Source organism: Sminthopsis crassicaudata, chromosome 4, assembly GCF_048593235.1.
Source record: "Sminthopsis crassicaudata isolate SCR6 chromosome 4, ASM4859323v1, whole genome shotgun sequence".
Classification (NCBI taxonomy): Eukaryota; Metazoa; Chordata; class Mammalia; order Dasyuromorphia; family Dasyuridae; genus Sminthopsis; species Sminthopsis crassicaudata.
The window spans coordinates 351,530,868-351,552,687 of NC_133620.1; the positions used below are offsets into that span (position 1 = coordinate 351,530,868).

Below are 21,820 nucleotides of genomic sequence, written 5' to 3' on the forward strand. Positions count from 1 at the left end.
CAGACTGAAATATCTCTTGACTTCTCTCCCTCCTTCCCTCCCTCCCTTCCTTCCTCCCTTTTTTCTTCTCTTCATTCCTCCCTCCCTTCCTTCCTCCCTTTTTTCTTCTCTTCATTCCTCCCTCCCTCCCTCCCTTCCTCTTTCTCTTTTTTCCTCTTTTCCCTCCCTTCCCCTTACCCTCTCTGTCTTTGACTCTCTGTTTCTCTTTATGTCTCTGTCTCTGTCTCTGTTTTCTTTCCTTCTTTCATCTTATTCCAGTCTTTATCATCTTTTGACTGAATCATGGACTTTTGTGCTTCTAGTTTTTTCTCTCTTCAGCTTGAATATTGCTAGCAGCTTTTATTTTCTTTTTATACAGTAGTAGACTAAACTTTTTAGTCTTAGGACCTCTTTACATTCTTAAAAATTAATGAAGGCTTTCTAATGACCTTTTATTTATATGGGCTATATTTACTGATATTTACCATGTTTGAAATTAAAACAGAAGCATTTAAAAACCTTTATTAATTCATTTAAAGTAGCAATAATAAACCCAACACGTGTTCACATAAATAAAATATTTTTATGAAAAACATTTCCTAAAACATGGTGAGGAATAACATTATTTTATATATTTTTGCATATCTAATGTCTGGCTTAAAAAAGATACCTGGATTCTCACATCTGCTTCCGCATTCAATATGCCATTATGGTTGAAGAACATGAAGAAAACTGAGTCCCACACATATATGTAGTTGAAAAAGGGAGGAGTATTATGAAGGGAAAGAGTAGTTTAATATTACTATAATTATAAAAACAGTTTTGACCTTGTAGACTCCATGAAAGGATCTCAGGAATTACTAAGGCTTTCCTGATCACACTTGGAGAATCATTGCTATAGGGCATCAGTCTCAAACTTTTTTGATTGTGCACACTTAAGAGTCAATGAAGACAGCTAGGTGACCAATGGACAGAATGCTTGGAGTCACAAAGACTGATCTTCCTGAGTTCAAATTTGACCTCAGACACTATTTGTGTGATTATGGGCAAGCCACTTAACTGTGATTGCTTCAGTTTTCTCATTTGTAAAATGAGTTGGATAAGGAAATGGGAAATCATTCTAGGATTTTTGGGAAGAAAATGTCCATCAGAATTGATCATCATATAATCTTGTTGTTGCCATGTAAATGATCTTCTAGTTCTGATGTGGGTTGAAGTCCCTTTAAGATTCCTTTCTGATTCCTAGATGCGGCCCCCGCCCCAAGAAGCTAGCACCTTTGATTCACAAATCCTGGTCAAAAGCACTCTTTTGAATTGCAATGATATGGGGTTTTCCCAGCCCCCACCAGATCTGAGCTAACTTGGGCTTTCCCTGCTCTCACTCTAATGATCTGCTCAGGTTTTCCCAACCCCCACAATCCCATTATAAAAAGGGGAACATTGGCGCCCATTATTAGCAGGAGCCCCAAACATGGTATCCTTCCGGCCATGTAAGTATTCCTGTCCACCTGGTGACCAGCTCTGGCCCTGGCGTCTTTCTACCTTTACCCTTACTTCCAAACCCCTACAATAAACCTTTTTTTTTTTTTTTAATCAATCTAGGTTTTCAGGCCTGTAAATTACTTTACAGGGGACTCTGCACCATCACTAGACTGCATTTAACTATGTATCCTTGCACCAAACCAAAAGGGGTTACCCCTTATATAATTCTCATCATTTCTACTCACTTCACTTAGCATCAGTTCATGTAAGTCTCTCCAGGCCTCTCTGTATTTATCCTTCTGATCTTTTCTTATAGAACAATAATATTCCATAACATTCATATACCACAATTTATTCAGCCATTCCCCAACTGATGGGCATCCATTCAGTTTCCTATTTCTTGCCATTACAAAAAGGTTTGCCACAAACATTTTTGCACATGTGGGTTCCTTTTTCTCCTTCAAGATCTCTTTGGTATATAAGCCCCGTAGAAACACTGCTGGGTCAGAGGGTATGCACATTTTGATAGCCCTTTGGGCATAGTTCCAAATTGTTTTCCAAAATAGTTGGATCAGTCCACAACTCTACTAACAATGTATTAGTGTCCTAATTTTCCTACATCTCCTCCAACATTTGCCATTATCTTTTCCTGCAGGTGATTTCTTTCAAAATTTCACAAGATTCTGTACCAAATGAAACAAGACACAGTTGGTGTCTCCATCCCAGATACTTGTCTTACTAGGAGGCTCAGGAAGGTGTGAATTCAAAGAGTAGGCTATTAACTCCCTTTTTGGAGCTTCTCCAGGAAGAAAAGAGAAATTTGCTTATCAATATCTTTTGTATTCATAATCAGTTCAAACCCAGTAATCTATTATAGTCACCTCTTCCACATCTAGACTTTCCCCATCATGGTTTGATGCATTCCTAAGTTGGCAAAAGAAATTAAATCGGTATTTTAAGGGAATTTTATAGAAGCCATAGATGACATAGAAAACGTTTAGAAACTCAAAAATGCATTAAATATATGTATAACATTTTATGATATCATCATATTTTATCTTTTATTGCCATGATAATTTAGACTTCTCTGATAAAAAGGGAGGACCAAAATATACTGATTTTCCAGATCATGGGGAGCCATATTGCTAACCTCAGTGATGTGAAAGGGATAACTGTAAAAGGCTTTCTGTCTTTAAGCAATAAAAGTGGGTGGAAAACAGTCCCAAAAGACTTGCCACATGCTAGGAAGAGAATGACTATGTTCCTCCATTCCATGTCATTATGCACTTACAGAAGGTTCCCCCCCCCACGCCACCCCACAGCTCAATCAGCCTGAATGAAACACATAGAAATGTATGTGTGCTCAGCTAAGAGGTTGAGAGGGGATCCTTAAACTAGAGGTCCTAAAATCAAAGAGGGATGTCAGGGTGGAATAGGGACAGAGTTCTTTTGCCAGAGCTAGTTGTTTTACCACCACCAAGACAGCCAAAATTGAGAAAAGCACTATCTATTATTGAGTAAATCTGCTTGGGGATGTCCATATGGACACTAAGAGAGGCAGAGCTATGGGATAGTCATCCACTCCAACAATCAGAGGGAACACTTTCCTCAGTAGGGGAGAGGGATAGTGATGAGGTAATAGGGAACCTCAAAATGATGAGGTAACAGGGAACCTCAAAATGATGAGGTAACTTGAACCAAATCATGAGGTAAATACCTAATAATGAGGTATATACCTCAATAGGATTAAGTGAAGTCTAGTGGCAGGATTTGGGGTACAGGGAGTCACATGGAGCTCCCCTTAGGATTCGGCGCAAGGATACAAAGTTAAATCAGGTCTAGTGGCGGCGAGAGTCCCCTGTAAATGAATTTACAGGCCCGAAAACCTAGATGGGTAAAAGATGTTTATTGCAGGGTTTGGAAGCAAAGTTAAGGTCTGGTTAGTAAAAGGCATTAGATAGAGGAAGATAAACGCCGAAAGCGAAAGCTGTGGGGACAGAGAATCTCTGATGCAAGCATCTTGGCTGGCATCTTTCAAATCTCTGAACCCAAGATGATTCTAGCTTTGCTCTTTTTATCTGCTTGAAGAAATAATGAGCAGAGCTCAGGTTAATTCCTTGAAGGGCAGATTTTTGGCGGGCTTTATCCAAGCCAGCTAGATCCAGTGGGGGGCTGGGTACAAGCCCAAACTAGTTTTGACCAGATCTTGTATCAAAGGTCCAAGTCCCAAAGGAAGTTGTAGATCAAACAAGGAATATCAAGGGGCTACCGCCCTCAACAATAGGACCACCAAGATTGGGATTTTCCAGAGTCTAATCTTGAATTGACTAGGACCAGGTCTCAACCTCCTGCTGGCAGATAACAACCAAGTAGGTAGTTGTCTTTTGTTTTTTGAAAAAGACCAATGACATCATAGGGTAATGTCCTGACTTGCCCATGTCAGGATTTAATTGAGGCAGCCTCACTCTCTCATCCTGGCACAACATCTGGTGATAGCCCCAGGTATAGAGATGATCTTGGAGTTTTCAATTCTGACCAAACTCTAAGGGCTCCACAGCACCTGCTTCAATAGTCTTCAAGGTCATTGGAACAAATTGTTTTCATCCGCTCCCATGGGGGAAGTCTTCTCATGCTTGGGGTAGACATCTCCCTAACTCACTGGCAGAGTTTGAGGCCCATTGGTCACCTTCAAGCTAGTTTGGCCCATCTGCCAATACAGTTATCAGAGTGTAGCCACTGTACATGTTACAGCTTCTTGGAGCCACAGGAGAGAGTTGGGGGACCGGTTGGATGTCAATCAAATATGTAGAGAATTCACTCAAATTTATAAGAATTCAAGCCATTCTCCAATTGATAAATGATCAAAGGATATGAATAAACAATTTTCAGATGAAGAAATTGAAACCATTTCTAGTCATATCAGAGAAATGCAAATTAAGACAACTCTGGGATACTACTACACATCTCTCAGTTTGGCTAAGATTTCAGGAAAAGATAATGATGAATATTGGAGATGTAGGAAAACTGGGACACTAATACATTGTTGGTGGAGTTGTTAACTGATTCAACTATTCTGGAGGTAATTTGGAATTATGCTCAAAAAGTTATCAAACTGTGCATACCCTTTGATCCAGCAGTGCTACTCCTGGGCTTATATCCCAAAGAGATCTTAAAAGAGGAAAGGGACCCACTTCTGCAAAAATGTTTGTGGCAGCCCTTTTAGTAGTGGCTAGAAACTAGAAACTGAGTGGACGCCCATCAGTTGGAGAATGGCTGAATAAGTTATGTTATATGAATGTTATGGAATATTATTGTTCTATAAGAAATGACCAGCAGGATGATTTCAGAAAGGCCTGGAGAGACTTACATGAACTGATGCTAAGAGAAGTGAGGAGAACCAGGAGATTACTGTACATGGTAATATCAAGATTATATGATCAAATCTGATGGACGAGGCTCTTTTCAATAATGAGATGATTGAGGCCAGTTCTAATGATCTTATAATGAAGAGAACAATCTACAGCTAGAGAGAGAACTGTGAGAACTGAGTGTGCATTACAACATAGCATTTTTACTCTATTTGTTATTGTTTGCATTTTATTTTCTTTCTTATTTTTTCCTTTTTGATCTGATTTTTCTTGTTCAGCAAGCTAATTATATAAATATGTATGTTTATATTCTATTTAACATATATTTTTTTTATCATGTTTAACATATTTTGGGTTACTTGTCTGGGGAAGGGAGAGGGAGGAAGGAGGAGATTGGAACACAAGGTTTTGCAAGAGTCAGTGTTGAAAAACTGTCCATGTATGTATTTTGAAAACAAAAAGCTTGAATTAAAAAATAAACTAAAGGTAGGTGGTGTAAAGGATAAGAACTTGGAGTCAGGAAGATTTGAGTTTAAATATGACCTCAGATACATATTAACTGTGTGACCCTGGGCAAGACATTTAACCTTTCATGCTCTAATTTCCTCACGTGTGAAAAAAGAGATAATAATGGTAACAGTTTTAATGGAATAACATATTTAACACTATTATAATATTATTATGACAGTAATATTATCCATTATCATAATGACTTCCCCCTCGCCAAGACAATAAGCAATTTAATATAGGTTAAATATTTGCAATTCTTTTAAATATATTTTCATATTTGTCATCTTGTGCAAGAAAAAATAGACTGAAAGGGGAAAAAACTATGAAGAAAAAAACAAATAAACAAAGGTGAAAATACTATGCTTCAACCCACATTCAGTCTCTATCATTCTCTCTATGGATGCAGATGACATTTTCCATTTTGAGTCTATTGGAAATGCCTTGAATCACTGGATTAGTGAGAAAAGCCAAGCTCATCACAGTTGATCACCACTTAATCTTGTTGTTACTGTGTACAATGTTCTCTGGTTCTGTCATTTCACTCAGCAACAGTTCATGTCTTTCCAGGCTTTTTTTGAAATCAATTGGCTCATCATTTCTCATAGGATATTAATATTCTATTAAATTCATATATCATAACTTATTCAGTCAATTCTCAGTTGATAGGCATCCACTCAATTTCTAGCTCCTTGCTACTACAAAAAGAGCTGTTGCAAACTTTTTTTTTTTTCATGTGAGGGTTCTTTTTCTTCTTCTATGATCTCTTTGGGATACAGACCCAGCAGTGAAACTGGTCAATTATTATATTAACATAAGTAAAAACATGTAGCATAGATTTTCTGAAATGAAAAGTGTTTCCTTTGCTAGCTGGTAGTCTTGTCCCTCCTAGTCATCTCACTAATATCTTTTCATTCCACTCAACCTTGTCCATTAGACTGTGAGCTTTTTGAGAAAAAAGGACTGTTACACAGTATCTGGCAAATAGTAGGTACTTAATAACTGTGGATTGTCTGATTATCCTTTGTTCCTGAAATTCTTTCTTCCAAGGATTAAAATCTTCCCTTCTATACTCCCCCCACTCCTTTGCAGACCTGGGAAGTCTATAGGTAGTTGTTGATGTTGTTTAGTCATTTCAGTCATGTCTGACTCTTTATGATCCCCTTTGGAGTTTTCTTGGTGAAGATACTAGAATAGTTTGGCATTTCCTTCTCCAACTCATTTGATAAATGAGGAAACTGAGGTCAATCAAGGTAAATCACACAGCTAGTAAATGTTAGATTTAAACCCAGGTCTTCTTGACTCCAGGTTTGCCATTTTAGCCACTTAATTGACTCTAACATAAGTATGGGACACTGCATATATTTTCATGTTTTTTGATGTATTGATGATTTGTGATGACTGTTTTTTCCTTTTTCAATGTTTCTTTTAAAATTTTCCTCAGTAGAGGGGATGGATTTTTAAGCAAGATATAGAGGGAAAATTAGAAAATGTAAAAATGAAATTTATTTTAAAAACACTTCATATTGGTTAGTCAATAAACATTTATTAAACACTTTCTTTGCATTAGGCACTGTATTTACAAAGACACAAAGAAAGATAAAAAGCAGTTCCTTAATCTTAAGTAATTCAGTATTGAGGAGACAACATGCAAACAGGTTATATTGTAAATAACAGAGGAAAAATACTAAAATTAAGAGAGAGTGGGAAAGGCTTTCTGTAAAAGATGGAATTTTAATTGAGACTTGATTCCAGGAGGTGGAGATCAGAAGGGAGATCATTCTCATTTATGGGGGACAGTGAATGAAAATGGCCAGAGTCAAGAGTCTTGTTTGAAAAACCTCAAGGAAGGTAGTTTCATCCAATTACAGAGTAGATGGAAGGTTTGTGTGTACATATAACTATAGTATAAGAAGACTGGCAAGATAGTGGGGATAGGGATTTGTTATGAAGGGATCTGATGCTGAAGGTGATGGAAAATTGCTGGAGTTTATTGAGTTTTTAATTTTTTTGCATTTTAGGAAGATTATTTTGATAGCTGATTATTTTGATGGGCTGAGTGAAGAGGGATTCATGGTAGGGAGCCCTAGAGCATTGGCAAAGTCAGAGAATAGGGGGTGTATCTGAGAGACATTATAAGGACAAAAATCACAGGCCTTGGCAACATATTGATAAGGGGATTTAGAGAAAGTAAGTGATTGAAAATGAAACCTATATTGGGAGCTTGAGTGACTGGGAAAATGATGATGCCAGTAATATGGAAATTTGGGAAGAGGGAGGCTTTGAGAGAAAAGATGACTTTATTTTGGACATGTTAAATTTAATATATTAGATCTATGCCCTTATCCTAGAAGTTACATTTTATATATTTTGTCTTAATTTTCTATATGTGTGTTTCCCCAAAATGGCATTTTTGTTTTGTTTTTCAGATTGGGTCTTCTAGTACCTTAATTCAAAAAGGGCAAGGTCTCCCACTGCATCCAGGGCCATCTTCAGTTATTCTAATATATATCTGAACACTGGACCCAGATGGCACTGGAGGAGAAGTGAGGCTGGTGATTTTGCGAAGCCCAGCTTCATTTAAATCCAATTCCCTTGCATGTCATGGCCTCACCTCTCTGATATCATGGTCCTCTTTAAGAACAAAGGACAAACGACAACCTACTTCCAGGACTGAAAATTCAGTAGCCACTCATGCTTGATTCCACTTTGGATTACCATGGAAATTTTTGTTTCTAACCTATACTGGTCTGCCTGGTGGGTCCCCATATTGGTGCCAGATACCTGTTCAGCTTTAGATCACCTCAGGTCAAAACTCTAGAGTTCAAGAAATCCTTTTTAGTAGAAAGAACTACAGTTTTTGCCTCTTTACAATAGAATGTAGTCTCCTCAAGGATTTTATTTTTATTGTCATTGTGTTTCCTGAACCTTCCACAGTTCTTAATACATAGTAGGAATCTAAAAAAAATGTCTGTTGAGTTATATTGAAAGCCCATAAAAGGTTTTAAAAACTCTTAAGTTCAAATGGTGTTGCTTATAAGAAACAATTTATTGAAAAAGAATAAAGGTCACCCCAATTATACTTATAATTTTACTACTGTGACTAAAAGTAGAATTATTTGAAAAGCTCCCCTTTCCCCCCAAGCCTTTCAAGGCTTGCCAAGACTTGGCATTCTATCTTTATGAATGAGACCTTCTGTGCTCCATTTCTCTTAACATTATCAGAGCCTCTTTGATGACCTGTTAGGCTGATCTCTGATGAACATCTTTTATTTTTGATGAGACAACAATTCCATCAACTAGCTCTTCAACAATGGTTTTATAGAGGAAAGTTTTTGTTGATTCTGTGAATGAAAGGAAATGAAAGTTAGTGTTTATGTGATACAAACATTCTGATGCAAGTATCAAAAGAGAGGTCTTTGTCCAAGACTGGTGTGAAAAGTCTGTATATTTTATATTTATTAAATTTTTAGGCAGAAAAATTTAATTAATTTGATTTTTACTTGTTTTATAGAAAGATGTCAAAGCTACAAGTAAGGTAGATCAAAGCTTCATTCCAGGGAATTTAAATTTAGAGGGTAATTAGAATATTTGGAATTCTTTAAAAGCATAGAAATAACTGAACTTAGCACCTACTTAGCAAGAAAAAAAAAAAAAAAAGAAAAATTACAATCTGTCAAACTGCCTACTTCTTTCCTCCAGGAGCCACCCTCCCCCTAGGTAAGCTGTTCCCTGGCTATTTCCCATCTTGTGAAGTGAGTTTCCCAACATGCTTTTTAGGGTGTATTTTATATCACTTCTCATGGGTATGTCCTATGCTATTTGTCCTAGCATGAAAATTACTGGTTTTAATTGTGTAATAAATCAATTAATCCTTCAAAAATATTTATTAGGTGTGTATTGGCTTGTTTTGTACTAGATTCTGGATAAGGTCTCTGCCTTCAAGGAATTTACATTTTATGGCTGGAGACAACATGAATCATGGAATGATAAAAGAATTTGGAGTCAGACACTGTGAAGTCAAATGCTATCTTTACTGCTATGTGACTCTGGGCAAATCATTTAACTTTCCTGGGACTCAGTTTCCTTATTTGTAAAATCACATTTTGGATTAAATGGTTTTCAAGATTCTCTCTATTTTTAAATCTATGATCCAATGATCCTATGCATAGAAGTATAGTAGAAAAATAAAGTATTTTTGGAAGGGGGAAGTAATATCTGGAAGGACCAGGAAAGCCTTCATGTAAGAGCTGGCATGCCCATAGGACTTTGAAGGAAACTAGATATTCTAAAAGTTGGAGATGAAGAAGGAATATCTGAGCTCAACCTGAGCAAAAATATGGAAGGGAGAGTTAATCTATACATGTCACTTAACTCTGCTTGCCTCAGTTTCCTCATCTATAAAATAAGCTGAAGAAGGAAATGGCAAATCATTCCAGTAACTTTGCCAAGAAAACCCCAAATGAAGTTATGGAGAGTCAGACATGACTGAAAAGACTGAACAGCAGCTAAAGAAAAAGAAACAGCTGGGATGGGAACTAATTTTAAAACCAGACAATCATTTTAGATTGTGATTACTTTAGATTATGCAAGTTGGAAAGAATTTTGTCAGCATCTAAGTTGAATTTAATGAGGAAAAACAACTACTACAGCTACAAGGAATTTTATATTCTGTTATGGATGCACATATCATGTTGGAGAAATGATGAAGTATGGTAGAAAAATGTCCTAGATTAGAGGTAAAGTTCAAATCATGGTTTCTGCCATTTACTACATATATGATCTTGGACTCATTACTTCTAGCTCCAAATCCTGTCAGCAAGATTAAAAAACAAAACAAAACTCCAACAGAGCAATTACATAAAAAGCACCTAACAAAGATATTTGTTCAGCTAGGTGGCACTATACCGTCTGACCTCAGGAAGATTCCTTTTACTGAGTTCGAGTCTGGTCTCAGACACTTACTAGCTGTGTAACCCTGGGGAAGTCACTAAACTCCGTTTCCCTCAGTTTCCTCATCTATAAAATGAGCTGGAGAAGGAAATGACAAAGCATTCCAGTATCTTTGCCAATAAACCCCCCAAATGGGGTCATGAAGAGTCAGACATGACTGAACAACAATAAAATACAGATGTTATCTTATAGTTAATAGGTTTAAGTTTCTATCTTCAATTGGGTATTTTCGTTTTGATCACAAGATTTACAAGAGGTTTTAGAAATTATCTAGTCCAATCTCATTTTTCAGAGGAGCCAATTGAATCCCAGAGAAATTAAATGATTTATTCAAACTCATGTAGTAGTATTAAAACTGGGACTTGAACCTAGAACCTTTGCCTCTAAAGCCAATGTCATTCAACATGTCCAAAACTTACTTCATTATCTTCATTTCCAAATCAGCTTTCCTTCCCATTTTTGCCATTATTGCCTAAATCGGAGTCATGACAATGTTTTTTTCAATTCCTCACTTGTGTTTTTTTCACCTCCAATCAGTTCCCTTATCTTATTATTTCAGCCTTTAGATCTAGGGTGGTTATCTAGTTTGGCTAGGTCAACCATTTTAAAATGAGGAAACTGAGGTACAGAGATGTTAAATGTCTTGCTTAAGGCAACACAGAAAGTAAGTAGCAGAGTTAATATTCTAACTAGTTCCTGTGATTCCAGTGCAATACTCTTTCTACCATTCCATGATCTCCTGAAATTTTTATTGTATTCTCCTCTTTCTTTCCATTGCCTTTGCATCATGCTACCACAATCGTTTCTAGGCTAAAATTAATCTTCAATAAAGTCACTAGGCAAATGGTCAAACTCCCCCATATCTGTCCATAATCACAGAAAAAAAAAATTCCAGGGAGAGAGGGGTTTCAAAAATTGAGAGAATAGCACATGGTCTATTTGTATAGAAACAAGTTCAGAAACTAGGGTGTGGAAAATATTAGAAATTCATCCTCAAGGGAGGAGGCCTAGCAGGGAATACTGCTCCAAGTGTCAGAAGGAAAGTTAGTCAGCAGGCAGCAGGATAGAGTGTGTATGTGTGGGAACAAATAGTTACTTAATAGAATTCAAGATAGATGGGAACTGCTTAGAAAGGCATAAAAGAATTGGGGGAGCATAATTCAGAGAACATAAAACATTTTAAAACTCCCTATGAGGGAGGGTATGAAGTTCCTCAGGCTGAAAAGAGACAATTGGTGGGAAGACAGATGTTCTCATACTCATCAAAGTAAGAATGAACCCAAGGGGCAAATAGCAGAGCAAGACAATTCAGAGTTTTTCCACTGTTCAGAGAATATGAGGTTAGGTGAAAGACAAATTAGCATATAGTACACAGTAATAAGACTGACTGATGAAGAAATGCCATTGATTCTTTAGCAACTAGGTGACGTAAGGGACAGAACCATAGGCCTGGGGTCAGGAATACCTGAATTCCAATCCAGCCTCATATATTAACTGGGTGATCCTGGGCAAGTGACTTAACACTGTTTGCCTAAGTTTCCTCATCTGTAAAATGAGAATAATCACAGCACCTACTTCGTGGCATTGTTGTGAGAATCAAATGAAATAACATTTTTGAAGAACCTAGCAGGTAGTAGATGCCTAATAAATGTTTGTTTCCTTCCTTCCTAATTATCTGTTGTTCTTTCGAGTTTAATAAAACTTTTTATGTTTGCTCTGGACAAAAGTTTTAAGTACTAACAAAACTTCCTATTTGTTCTGGACAAAAGTTTCAAATTTCACCTCTCCCCACCCCATCACCTAAATCTTGCTCTCTCATCATGAAACTTATTTAGTTCATACTCATTTTCTTTAATTCATCCATTAAAAATGATGTTTTGTTTATATGTTTTACCTCTAAAAACAACCATCCCCAACACAGGAGCCATAACTAGCAATTTTGGTGCCCTACATAAACACCCCAAAATTTCATTCAGACAAAATAAAAAGAAAGATATCTTCTAATCAACTTTTCAAAACAAATTATATTTTGAGGTTTGGGGAGAAAACTTAGATCTTGAGGTTAAGGCCTGTTGGATGCAGGAATGGACCTGTACAAGGAAGATAGAATATTTAGGACATGGGTCTGTGGGTGAACACCTCAAGATACTCCTAGGACCCTCCTTCTAGAGTCACTTAAGCTTTCTAAGTCTCAGTTGCTTCATCTATAAAAAAGTTGATAATGGGGCTCTATGATTATCATCATTTTATATTTAGAGAAATTGAGGCAGACCTGTCAAGGGTCATACAGCTAGTAAGTATCTGAGACTGGATTTGAACTCATGTCTTCTGAACAACAATAATAACTAACATAAACCATCTGCTATCTATCAGGAACTAGGCTAAATGGACTATTGTGAAGCTTATACTTTCTATGTAAATATGAGCTATTATTGTAATTATTTAATTACAAATCTTCACTTCTACCTAGTATAGTAATCTCTCTTGAAAGAAATGTTCTCATGAAGGAAAATTCCTAGAGATATTACTTACCTTTCTTAGCTCTGTTTTCAAGTCCAGCTCTAAAAAAGAAAAACAAGAAAGACAAAAAACTTTTCATAATTGCTGGAATTCATTCCTAAAGAATCTTAAATCCCCTTTCATTTTCATTTTTGAAAACTGCAAGTTGGATACTAAAACGTCAGTTTACTGCATATTTTTATTTACCCCTGCTCTGTATCTCTAGTGCTTAGCACAGTTTACGGTACATAATAAGCTTTTGATAAATACTTCTTGACTTGAATTGATTTAGTTTGCCTCCAATAAACAATCATGTATTTACCCATAGGTTTGGGGTTTGAGGGAAGATAAAGATGCTGGATTGCTCTTGGAAATTCTTCTGTGTAGTTTGGCATCTTGGCAATTTGCTCCCCCCAGAATGGAGATAACTTTATCTCTGATTTGAAAGAGATGCAAAAAAAAGAGCAACCAGACAGAGAAATGCCTATTTCCTAATAATCTGCTTCTCTACTTACCCTCCCTCTTCATCTAGCAGGCGGCGATAAGTCTCGATTTCATTCTCCAGGCGAGTCTTGATGTCGAGGAGTTGCTTGTATTCTGTGCTCTGGTTCTCAGCTTCATCCCGGATCTGAATGAGCTGGGCCTCCAGGGAACTGATTTGGTTTTGGGTGTGTGAAAGTTGGGTTCCATAGCCTGCTTCTGTCTCTGACAAGCTGCCTTCGAGGGATTTTTTCTGATCGAAGGAAACCCATTATATAATGAAAGGAAAATACTGTGCTGTGAGATAAACATCAAAATGCTTTATTTTCACTTTTAAAATAATTAGGAAGTCACTTTGATAATCATTTATCTGTTCTGTTCTGTTACTGTCTTTCATGATTATGTAAGACATTGAGTAGTATCTTTTGGATTAACAAGAAATTTGTAGATTGGGGAACTTTTGGGATTCTGCTGCAGCATGATGCAGTGGAAAGAGCTTTATATTTAGAGACAGAGGACCCTTTTCTGATGCTTACTAGCCATGTGACCTTGGGCAGGGCCTCAGTTTCCTTATCTGTAAAATAGCAGAATTGGACCAGAAGTCCTATCAGACCATTTTAGCTTTAAACTTATGATCCAATGTGGTGACTTAACCATTTTTGTTGAGTGGTTTGTAGAAGATTTAGTCACCCCAGAAGACACACTATGTCTTCCTTTCTGTGTCTGTTTACCTTTTGTGAAAAAATCATGCTCCTGAAAGCACAGGAAAAGAAAAATCCTGCTTTTCCTCTTCAGGATGTTATGGAGTTCAAATCCAGCCTCAGATACTCACTAGTTGGACAAGTCCCTTTACCTTTATCTGATTCAGTTACAAAGTGGGGATAACTATAGCATTTACAATGTGTATTAAAGGAGATAACATTTATAAAAAATTTAGCTCAGTGCCTAGTATATAGCGGGTGCTCAATAAATTCTTGTTTCCTCCTTCCCTTCCTTTATGGGGATGTGCATATGCTAGTTTTAATTCACTGGGATATTTTGGTATTTTTCTGTTTATTCTTTATAACCTTAAGAGATTTTAAGTGATATTTATTTCTCTCCCTATGAAGTATTAGTTATGTATATAATTTAGATATATTGCACTTCTGAGAGGACAAACATCATTTTAAAGTAATTTTGGTTTTCTGAGCATTGGTACCTGAGACATGTGAGTGAATGCTTAACAAATGCTTGTAATTACCATCCTGATATCAGTTGCAAAGAGGAAAAAGAGAAATTGATTTTAAAACCATTGTTAGAGAAGTTAAAAGTTATACATGCATTTTTAATATTTACTAAATTCACAAAAACAATTTATATAGATCAATTCTCCTTCAAGTAAGCATTTTTACCATTTCCCCAGAGACAACTCTGGTGAATTAATTATGAATACTGCTCAGTGTTTCCTTAACACAGATATAATTTTGCACATTTATGATGTTGCATCCATTCACTCAAAATCTATTGAACAGCTACTTAAATGAGGGGCAATGGCCCTTTTATTGTGATTTGTTTTCAGTCATATGCAACTCTCCATGACCCATGTGGGGTTTTCTTGGCATAGACATTGCAATGGTTCACTATTTTCTTCTCCAATTTATTTTACAGATGAGGCAGCTGAGATATACAGAGTTCAAGTCACTAAAGTCTCCTAGCTAGTAAGAGGTCAGATTTGAACTCAGTAAGATGATGATGCAAAACATGCAAGTGAATTAAATTTAAATGAAGCAGGGATTTGCAAAGTTACTACTCCTCCAGAGCCATCTGGATCCCCTGGCAAGATATGGATCAAGACAACTAGAGATGACCCTGGATGCAGTGGGAGACTTTGGTCTTTTAAAGCTAAGGTTTTTAACATGTTAGATTTCAGTTTGACTGAGGCATTCCCCTCCCATTTCAGTAATTGAGAACAGTTAGATGGCACAGTGGAAAGAGGCTTGACTGAAGTAAAAAAGACGAGTTAAAATCTGGCCTCAGTTGCTAACTAGCTGTGTGATCCTGGATAAGTCATATAATCTTTCTGTATCTCTAGTTTCCTCATCTATAAAGTGGAGGTAATAATATCACCTACCTTCTAGGGTAATTGTGAGGACCAAATGAGATAATAACTATAAATCACTTAGAACTGAGCCTGACATATAAATGCTATTTAAATGTTATCAAGGCATTTAAAATCCTTTACAATCTGCCCTCCCCCTACATTCTTAGGCTCTTTCCCTGCTCTATCCATTCTTTGAACAGCTGCATCAGCCTCCTGGCTATTCCTCTCACACTACATTCTAATCTGCTGACTGAGCATTTTGCCCTGGACTTCCTCCTCACTACCACTTTCTGACAACTCTGGTTTTCTTCAAGACAGCTTAAATGTATGCTTTTACAAGAGGTCTTTTCAGGTTTCTCCATGCTGCTCATGCTTTCCTCTCTGAGATACCCCCTCTTTATATATGGTACCCCCAAAGTCTTGGTCTAGTTTTTTTTTATAATAGCTTTTTATTTACAAGATATATGCATGGGTAATTTTTTAGCAGTGACAATTGTAAAACCTTTTGTTTCAACTTTTCCACTCCTTCTCCCCCTCCCCCTCCCCCAGATGGCAGGCTGTTGGTCTAGTTTTAAACCTCCGATTCCTTTTTAGCTTTAAGAGCTTAAAATTGCACTAAGGTTTTTGGGACACCCTCTAAATCTTGTACATTAAGTCTCTATCATGAGATTGCCAGCTCCTTGAAGTTAGGGACCTGTGTCTTCTGCCTTTGTATCTCAAGGGCTTAACACAGGTCATATAGAGTAGGCATTGAATAGGCATTGAATAAATACTTGTTAGCTGACTGACAGATTTAGTGATATGGCTTTGCAGTATCCCTGAGCAATGAGTGCCAGAGCTACCTTGATGGAGGAAGTTTTCCCATCAAGAGGTCCCTGAAGTGACAAGTTTGGACCAAAAAATGAAAAGCTCTATTAAGTACAAAGCTCAACAAGGATCCTAGTCTTTAGAGATTATTGGCCTAATGGTGAATAGAGGTATTTCAGGGACTCTTATGTTTGTCAAGTGCATTTGATGATATTAGTTATTTTGTTTCCAGGTTTTTCATTTTAGTACGTTCAGTAGAAACATTCTCCTATGAGCTGATGTTTATAGTAGCAAAGTAATACTTGCATTTCTAAGCTAGCTTTTTAAGGAGGGAGTTCTTAACCTTGTTCATGTAACAGACCCCTTTGACAGCCTAAGGGTTTTCCTCAGAACTAATTTTTAAATGCACAAAATAAAAATATTCCTGAAATGCATAAAATAAACGAATAAATAATGCATAAAAGAAAAATGTAAGATTGTAAAAAAAAAGGCCAAATTTGATTGTATGGTTTTTTTTTATAAAGTTCATGAACCTTTGGTTAATAATAATAGTTAACATTTACATAGCTCTTTAAGGTGTACAAAGCATTTTACAAACATCATCTCAATTGATCCTTATAGCAATCCTGTGATATAAATTTTTACTATTATGCCCGTTTTTATAGATAAGGAAACTTAAGGAACCAGAGATTAAGATATTAATTTGTTTAGAGTCAGAAAGCTCATTAAGTCTGGGGTGGAATTTGTATTCAGATTTTTTCTAACTCCAGGACCGAAGTCTAGACACTGTGCCAATAGCTGCTTAATATTAAGAATGAAAGTTTTACCAAGGATAATAATAGTTAGTAACCTTTTTGTCTCTGACATAAAACCATGCTAGTGTCTCCTTTCTAAAATTAAATTGTATTTATTTTGCATATATGCTATACATACTCTAATGTATATGTATAGTTATCCCGATAGATCAGAATCAGGGACTCTCTAATTTTTGTTTAGGCAATTTCACTGCTTAACAGTGCCTGGCACACAAATGTTCCTTGACTGATGGATTATCTGTGTTGAACACAATTTGTAGATGGAGAAATAATAATAAGTAGCATTTATTATGTTAGCTACTTTATAAATATTATCTCACGCCAACCCTGTGAGGTAGATTGCTATCATGATCTCCATTTTTCATTTGAGGAACCTGAGGTCATCAATTAAGTGTCTGAGAATGAATTTGAATCAGGGCTTTCTGATATCAGGTACAGTGTTCTAACTACTGTATTACCTTGTTGCTATTCATTTTTGTGTTTTACCTACCAGAGCTAAGGCTGACTGTAGCTCAATCTCCAGGGTTTGTGAAGTCCGTTTCAGCTCTGATATCTCTGTCTTGGCAGAATTGGATTCATCACTGGCAAAGGAGATTTGCTGCTGTAGCACCTCACTCTGAAATGACATTGTTATGAAGCCGGTTGAGTGCCACCAACATGACAAAACTTGGCTTAATGACCTCGAGCAATCTCTGATTTACCTTGTCATTGAACCAAGTTTCAACATCTTTGCGGTTCTGCTCAGCCAGGGCTTCATACTGAGCTCTCATGTCATGCAGATGTTTGGTAAGATCTGTCCCAGGAGCAGCGTTCATTTCCACGTTCACGTCTGAACTTGCAGCTTTTTGTAGACCTTTCATTTCCTGGATTAAGAACAATTAATGTATTCTAGTAACCTGGTAAAAAAACAGTAATGTGCCACAGAATCCACTTCATTTACAATTTTTTTTTAATCTTATCAGATTGCTATCAAAAACTAAGGAAAATATTTGAAAGGTGATATATATTTTGGTGTCTGGATATATGTATACCTCTGCATGGTTCTTCTTGAGATAAGCCACTTCCTCTGACAGGGTTTCAATCTGCATCTCTAGGTCTGTCTTGGCCAAAGTCAGGTCATCCAAGACTCTTCGTAGACCATTGATATCAGATTCCACACTTTGGCGGAGGGCCAGTTCAGTCTCATACCTTGAAAAAAATGTTGATAATTTTTTGAGTAAATCAGTCAATAAATATTTATTAAGTTCCTCTGATGTGCTAGACACTATATTAAGATCTGGGGAAACAAAAAAATAAAAAAAAAAAAAAAAAAGCAAAAGACAGTTCCTGTCCTTGAGGAACACAATCTAATGGGGAAACAACATGCAAACAGCTATGTAGAAATAAGCTATATACAGAATAAATTGGAGATAACAAAAGAAGACATAATTTTGATATAAATTTTGTCATACTTTTAAAATTATAGAATATATTGGTAGAAATAGTTCTTCTTAGAAATTAATTCTTCAAATGTTTTCTGAAGTTATTCTCAAGATTGCAGATTTAGAGGCTATATAATTCACCCCCTTCATTTTACAATAAAAAGACTTGAGACCCAGAGAGTGATTTCTCCATGGTCACACAGCTACTAAGTGATAGAGCTAGGTTTTGAATTCAGGCCCTCTGACCCTAATCCAGGTCTCTCTAGCCATGGGTCAGGTCATTTTCCCACTAAAAAGACTCCAATACTTTAGTACTTTAGCTATTTAGTAGAACATATATTCTTTGAGGTTTTGGGGAAAGGGGGCAGCTAGGTGGCCCAGTGAATAGAGTGGTGAGCCTAGAGTAAGACCAATTCATCTTTCTGAGTTCAAATCCAACATCAGATACTTCCTAGCTATGTGACCCTGGGCAAGTCACTTAACTCTGTTTGCCTCAGTTTCCTCATTTGTAAAAAGAATTGGAAAAAGAAAAGGCAAACCATTCCAGAAACTTTTCCAAGAACACCACAGATGGGGTCATGAAGAGTTGGGTACAACTGAAATATCTCAATGACAAAAGGGCAAGGGTTATTTTTGTTTCTATTTTTTTTATAGTGCCTTGCACTTTTTGTTAATAACTTTTTATCCAATTGAACTGAATTAAATTATAATTTTATTTAGAGGAGTAGATTTCAATCTCTCTGTTGTTTGGTATATACTTTCAGGGTTTCTGCGATCAAAAATCTCCTCCTTCTAGGAGGCCTAGTTATGAACCTAAGCTGTTTTTTCAGTGACAGTCAATCCCAGCACTGATATTTAAAAGGATCTGCCAGAATTTGTGATGTCCTTTCTGAGAATGCCAAAGGCCACATTTTGCAAACCTTAATGTGTTCTGTAAGTGTAGGATTCCTGTGAGCAATGGGATACCCTAGTGCCTTTATGTAAAATAAAATTTAATAGTGATCATTTCCCAAGATTTCCCCTATTCTAGTAGGTCTAAATCACTGCTATAATATGTATTATAGGGCCTTTAGAGAAACAACTACTATTTACATAGCTTTTTTTCCTATTAGGAATATCTGTATTTTAGTGAAAATAGTTAAAAGGAGAAATTGAATCTGAAGACTTGTGACTTATGTTTGAATTCTAGTTCAATCACTTCTGAGCTATATAATGTGGGCAAATCATATCATTTCTTCAATGTTCAGCAAAATGGATTACAGGCATATAAATCAAAAACTGGAAAGAATCCCAGAAGGGATCTGGTTTAACCCCCTCATTTCACAGATGAAGAAACTATGGCCCATAAAAGTTAATTGACTTTCCCAAGACCACACAAGTGGTAGTGTGCTGGCACTGGAGTTGAGAGAACTTAAACTCAAATATGACACTAGCTGTGTGTCCCTGGGAAAATCATACAACCCTGCTTGTCTTAGTTTTCTCATCTGTAAAATGAAGAAAGTGGCAAACCCTTCCTGTATTTCTGCCAAGAAACCCTCAAATAAAGTCATGAAGAATTGGACACGACTGAAATGACTCAATAACTTTGACTCTGGGTATTTTTAGATTCTCAGAGAATCCAGGCACTTTTTCCTCTATCTTATGTTAAAATATGAAGGGGACCTTAAAAATAATTTAGTCCAACATCATCCTTTTATAGATAAGGAAACTTAGAGAGAAGTGACTTGCCCAATTTCAGACAGATAGAAGTAGCAGAGCCAGGATTCCAATACCTCTAAATCAACTTTGGCATATCATCTTTCTCCTCTATGAAGAAAATAATATTTATGCTTTCTATATAAGGGATTCTTTGGGAGAGAACTTCTCTGTGGACTAAAGCACTATATGTTGTTGCACAGTTATGTCCAACTCTTCATAACCCTATTTAGTTTTTTTTTTTTTTTGCCATTTTGCCATTTAATTTTCCAGCTCATTTTACAGATGAGGAAACTAAGGCAAACAGGGTTAAGTGACTTGCCCAGAGTCACACAGCTAGTAAGTTTCTGAATCCGAATTTAAACTCAGGTCTTCCTGACTCTATGCCCAGTACTCTATCCACTATGCCATCCAACTTCCCAAAGCACTACATGGTCTGTTCTTTTTAGTGAGACTTGTATTCTTATAAAATTCCCTCCCCCTCCCACTTAGATCTTTGCCTCTTACTTTAATCTGAAGTCATCAGCAGCTAGTCTCACATTATCAGCCTGGAGCATGATGTCAGCATTGCTCAGAGATGAATCCAAGATCTGGACATAAAAGAACATAATGAAATGTATACTAAATTTCCCTGTGATAGAACCATAACAGATGGCAGACCACCCACTTCAATGCCTTTTAAGGTAATATGCAAAGTATCTAGTTCTTAAATAACAGCATTCATTCAACAAAGATTTTACATTTCTTTGTAAGAAATGCAATTTTGGGAAGTGACAAATGATAGCAGTTGATTACTAGTGAATCAAACTTTGGAATCTTGGAAATAATTCTATTTTTTCCCTCAATATGAATGGTATAAGAATAAAGAAGTTAAAAAATAAATATTCACTATTATTTCTTAATACATATTTTATTAATTACTGATTTAATTTTCCTTGGCAAAGATGGACATGGTTATAAGATGCTCTAGGAACTGAGTCTATTGTTTTTAATATAACTGCAAATCTTAGCAACAATGGCATTTCTTACCTTTTGTTTGAGTTCTTCAATTATCTGGTAATATTCAGAGTAGTCCCGATTTTCTCCATGACTGGTACTGCCAGGTCCAAATTTCTTATACCATTCTTTAATTTTATATTCAAGCTCAGTGTTTGCCTCCTCTAAAGCTCTGACCTTATCTAGATAGATTGCCAGGCGGTCATTCAGATTTTGCATGGTTCCCTTTTCATTGCCAGAGAGAAGCCCATTTTCCCCTCCACCAAAAGTATATCCACCAAAGGTACCACTGAAGACTCCACCTGAAGTACCACCAGGACCATGCTTTTTTCTTATGGATCCCCCTCTCCCTTGGCCAGAACTGAACTGCCAAAGACTTGACTTTTGGACAGAGTATGACATGATTCTCCTTCAACCCTCCTGAAGTAAGTATCTCCAGCAATGTGTTCAGAGAGATATCAATTAATGGCCCTTTTATACAGGGTAAAGTGGGTGTTTCATTGTTGATACTCATCACTCAGAGGCTTTTTTGTTTTTTAATAACATCTGCAATCCTAGATTATTTTCATTAATTATTTGTTGAACCTTCTTCTATATTTGTTTAAAGGTACTGAAGATGCCTCTGGGTGTTGCTTATCTCACTCTTAGAGGAATGAAGCTTGTATCTTGATGTGATTTCAGCCTAGCTAAGCATTTATTTTCTTCTATCATATTTCAGGTCCCCACGCACATTTTCTC

General features: G+C 36.6%; 1 protein-coding gene across 1 annotated transcript; it reads right to left on the reverse strand.

Moving 5' to 3' along the window:
- Nucleotides 1-6,911: 6,911 nt before the first annotated feature.
- On the reverse strand, nt 6,912-21,301 carry LOC141540809 (keratin, type I cytoskeletal 24-like). The gene is made up of 8 exons (XM_074264762.1): nt 21,116-21,301; nt 20,594-20,676; nt 18,002-18,158; nt 17,672-17,833; nt 17,461-17,586; nt 13,304-13,521; nt 12,822-12,850; nt 6,912-8,680 (listed from the first exon to the last, which is right to left on the reverse strand). The coding sequence occupies exons 1-8, from the start codon at nt 21,299-21,301 to the stop codon at nt 8,580-8,582; spliced, it is 1,062 nt and encodes a 353-aa protein (XP_074120863.1). The 3' UTR covers nt 6,912-8,579.
- Between the last annotated feature and the right edge of the window lie 519 nt (nt 21,302-21,820).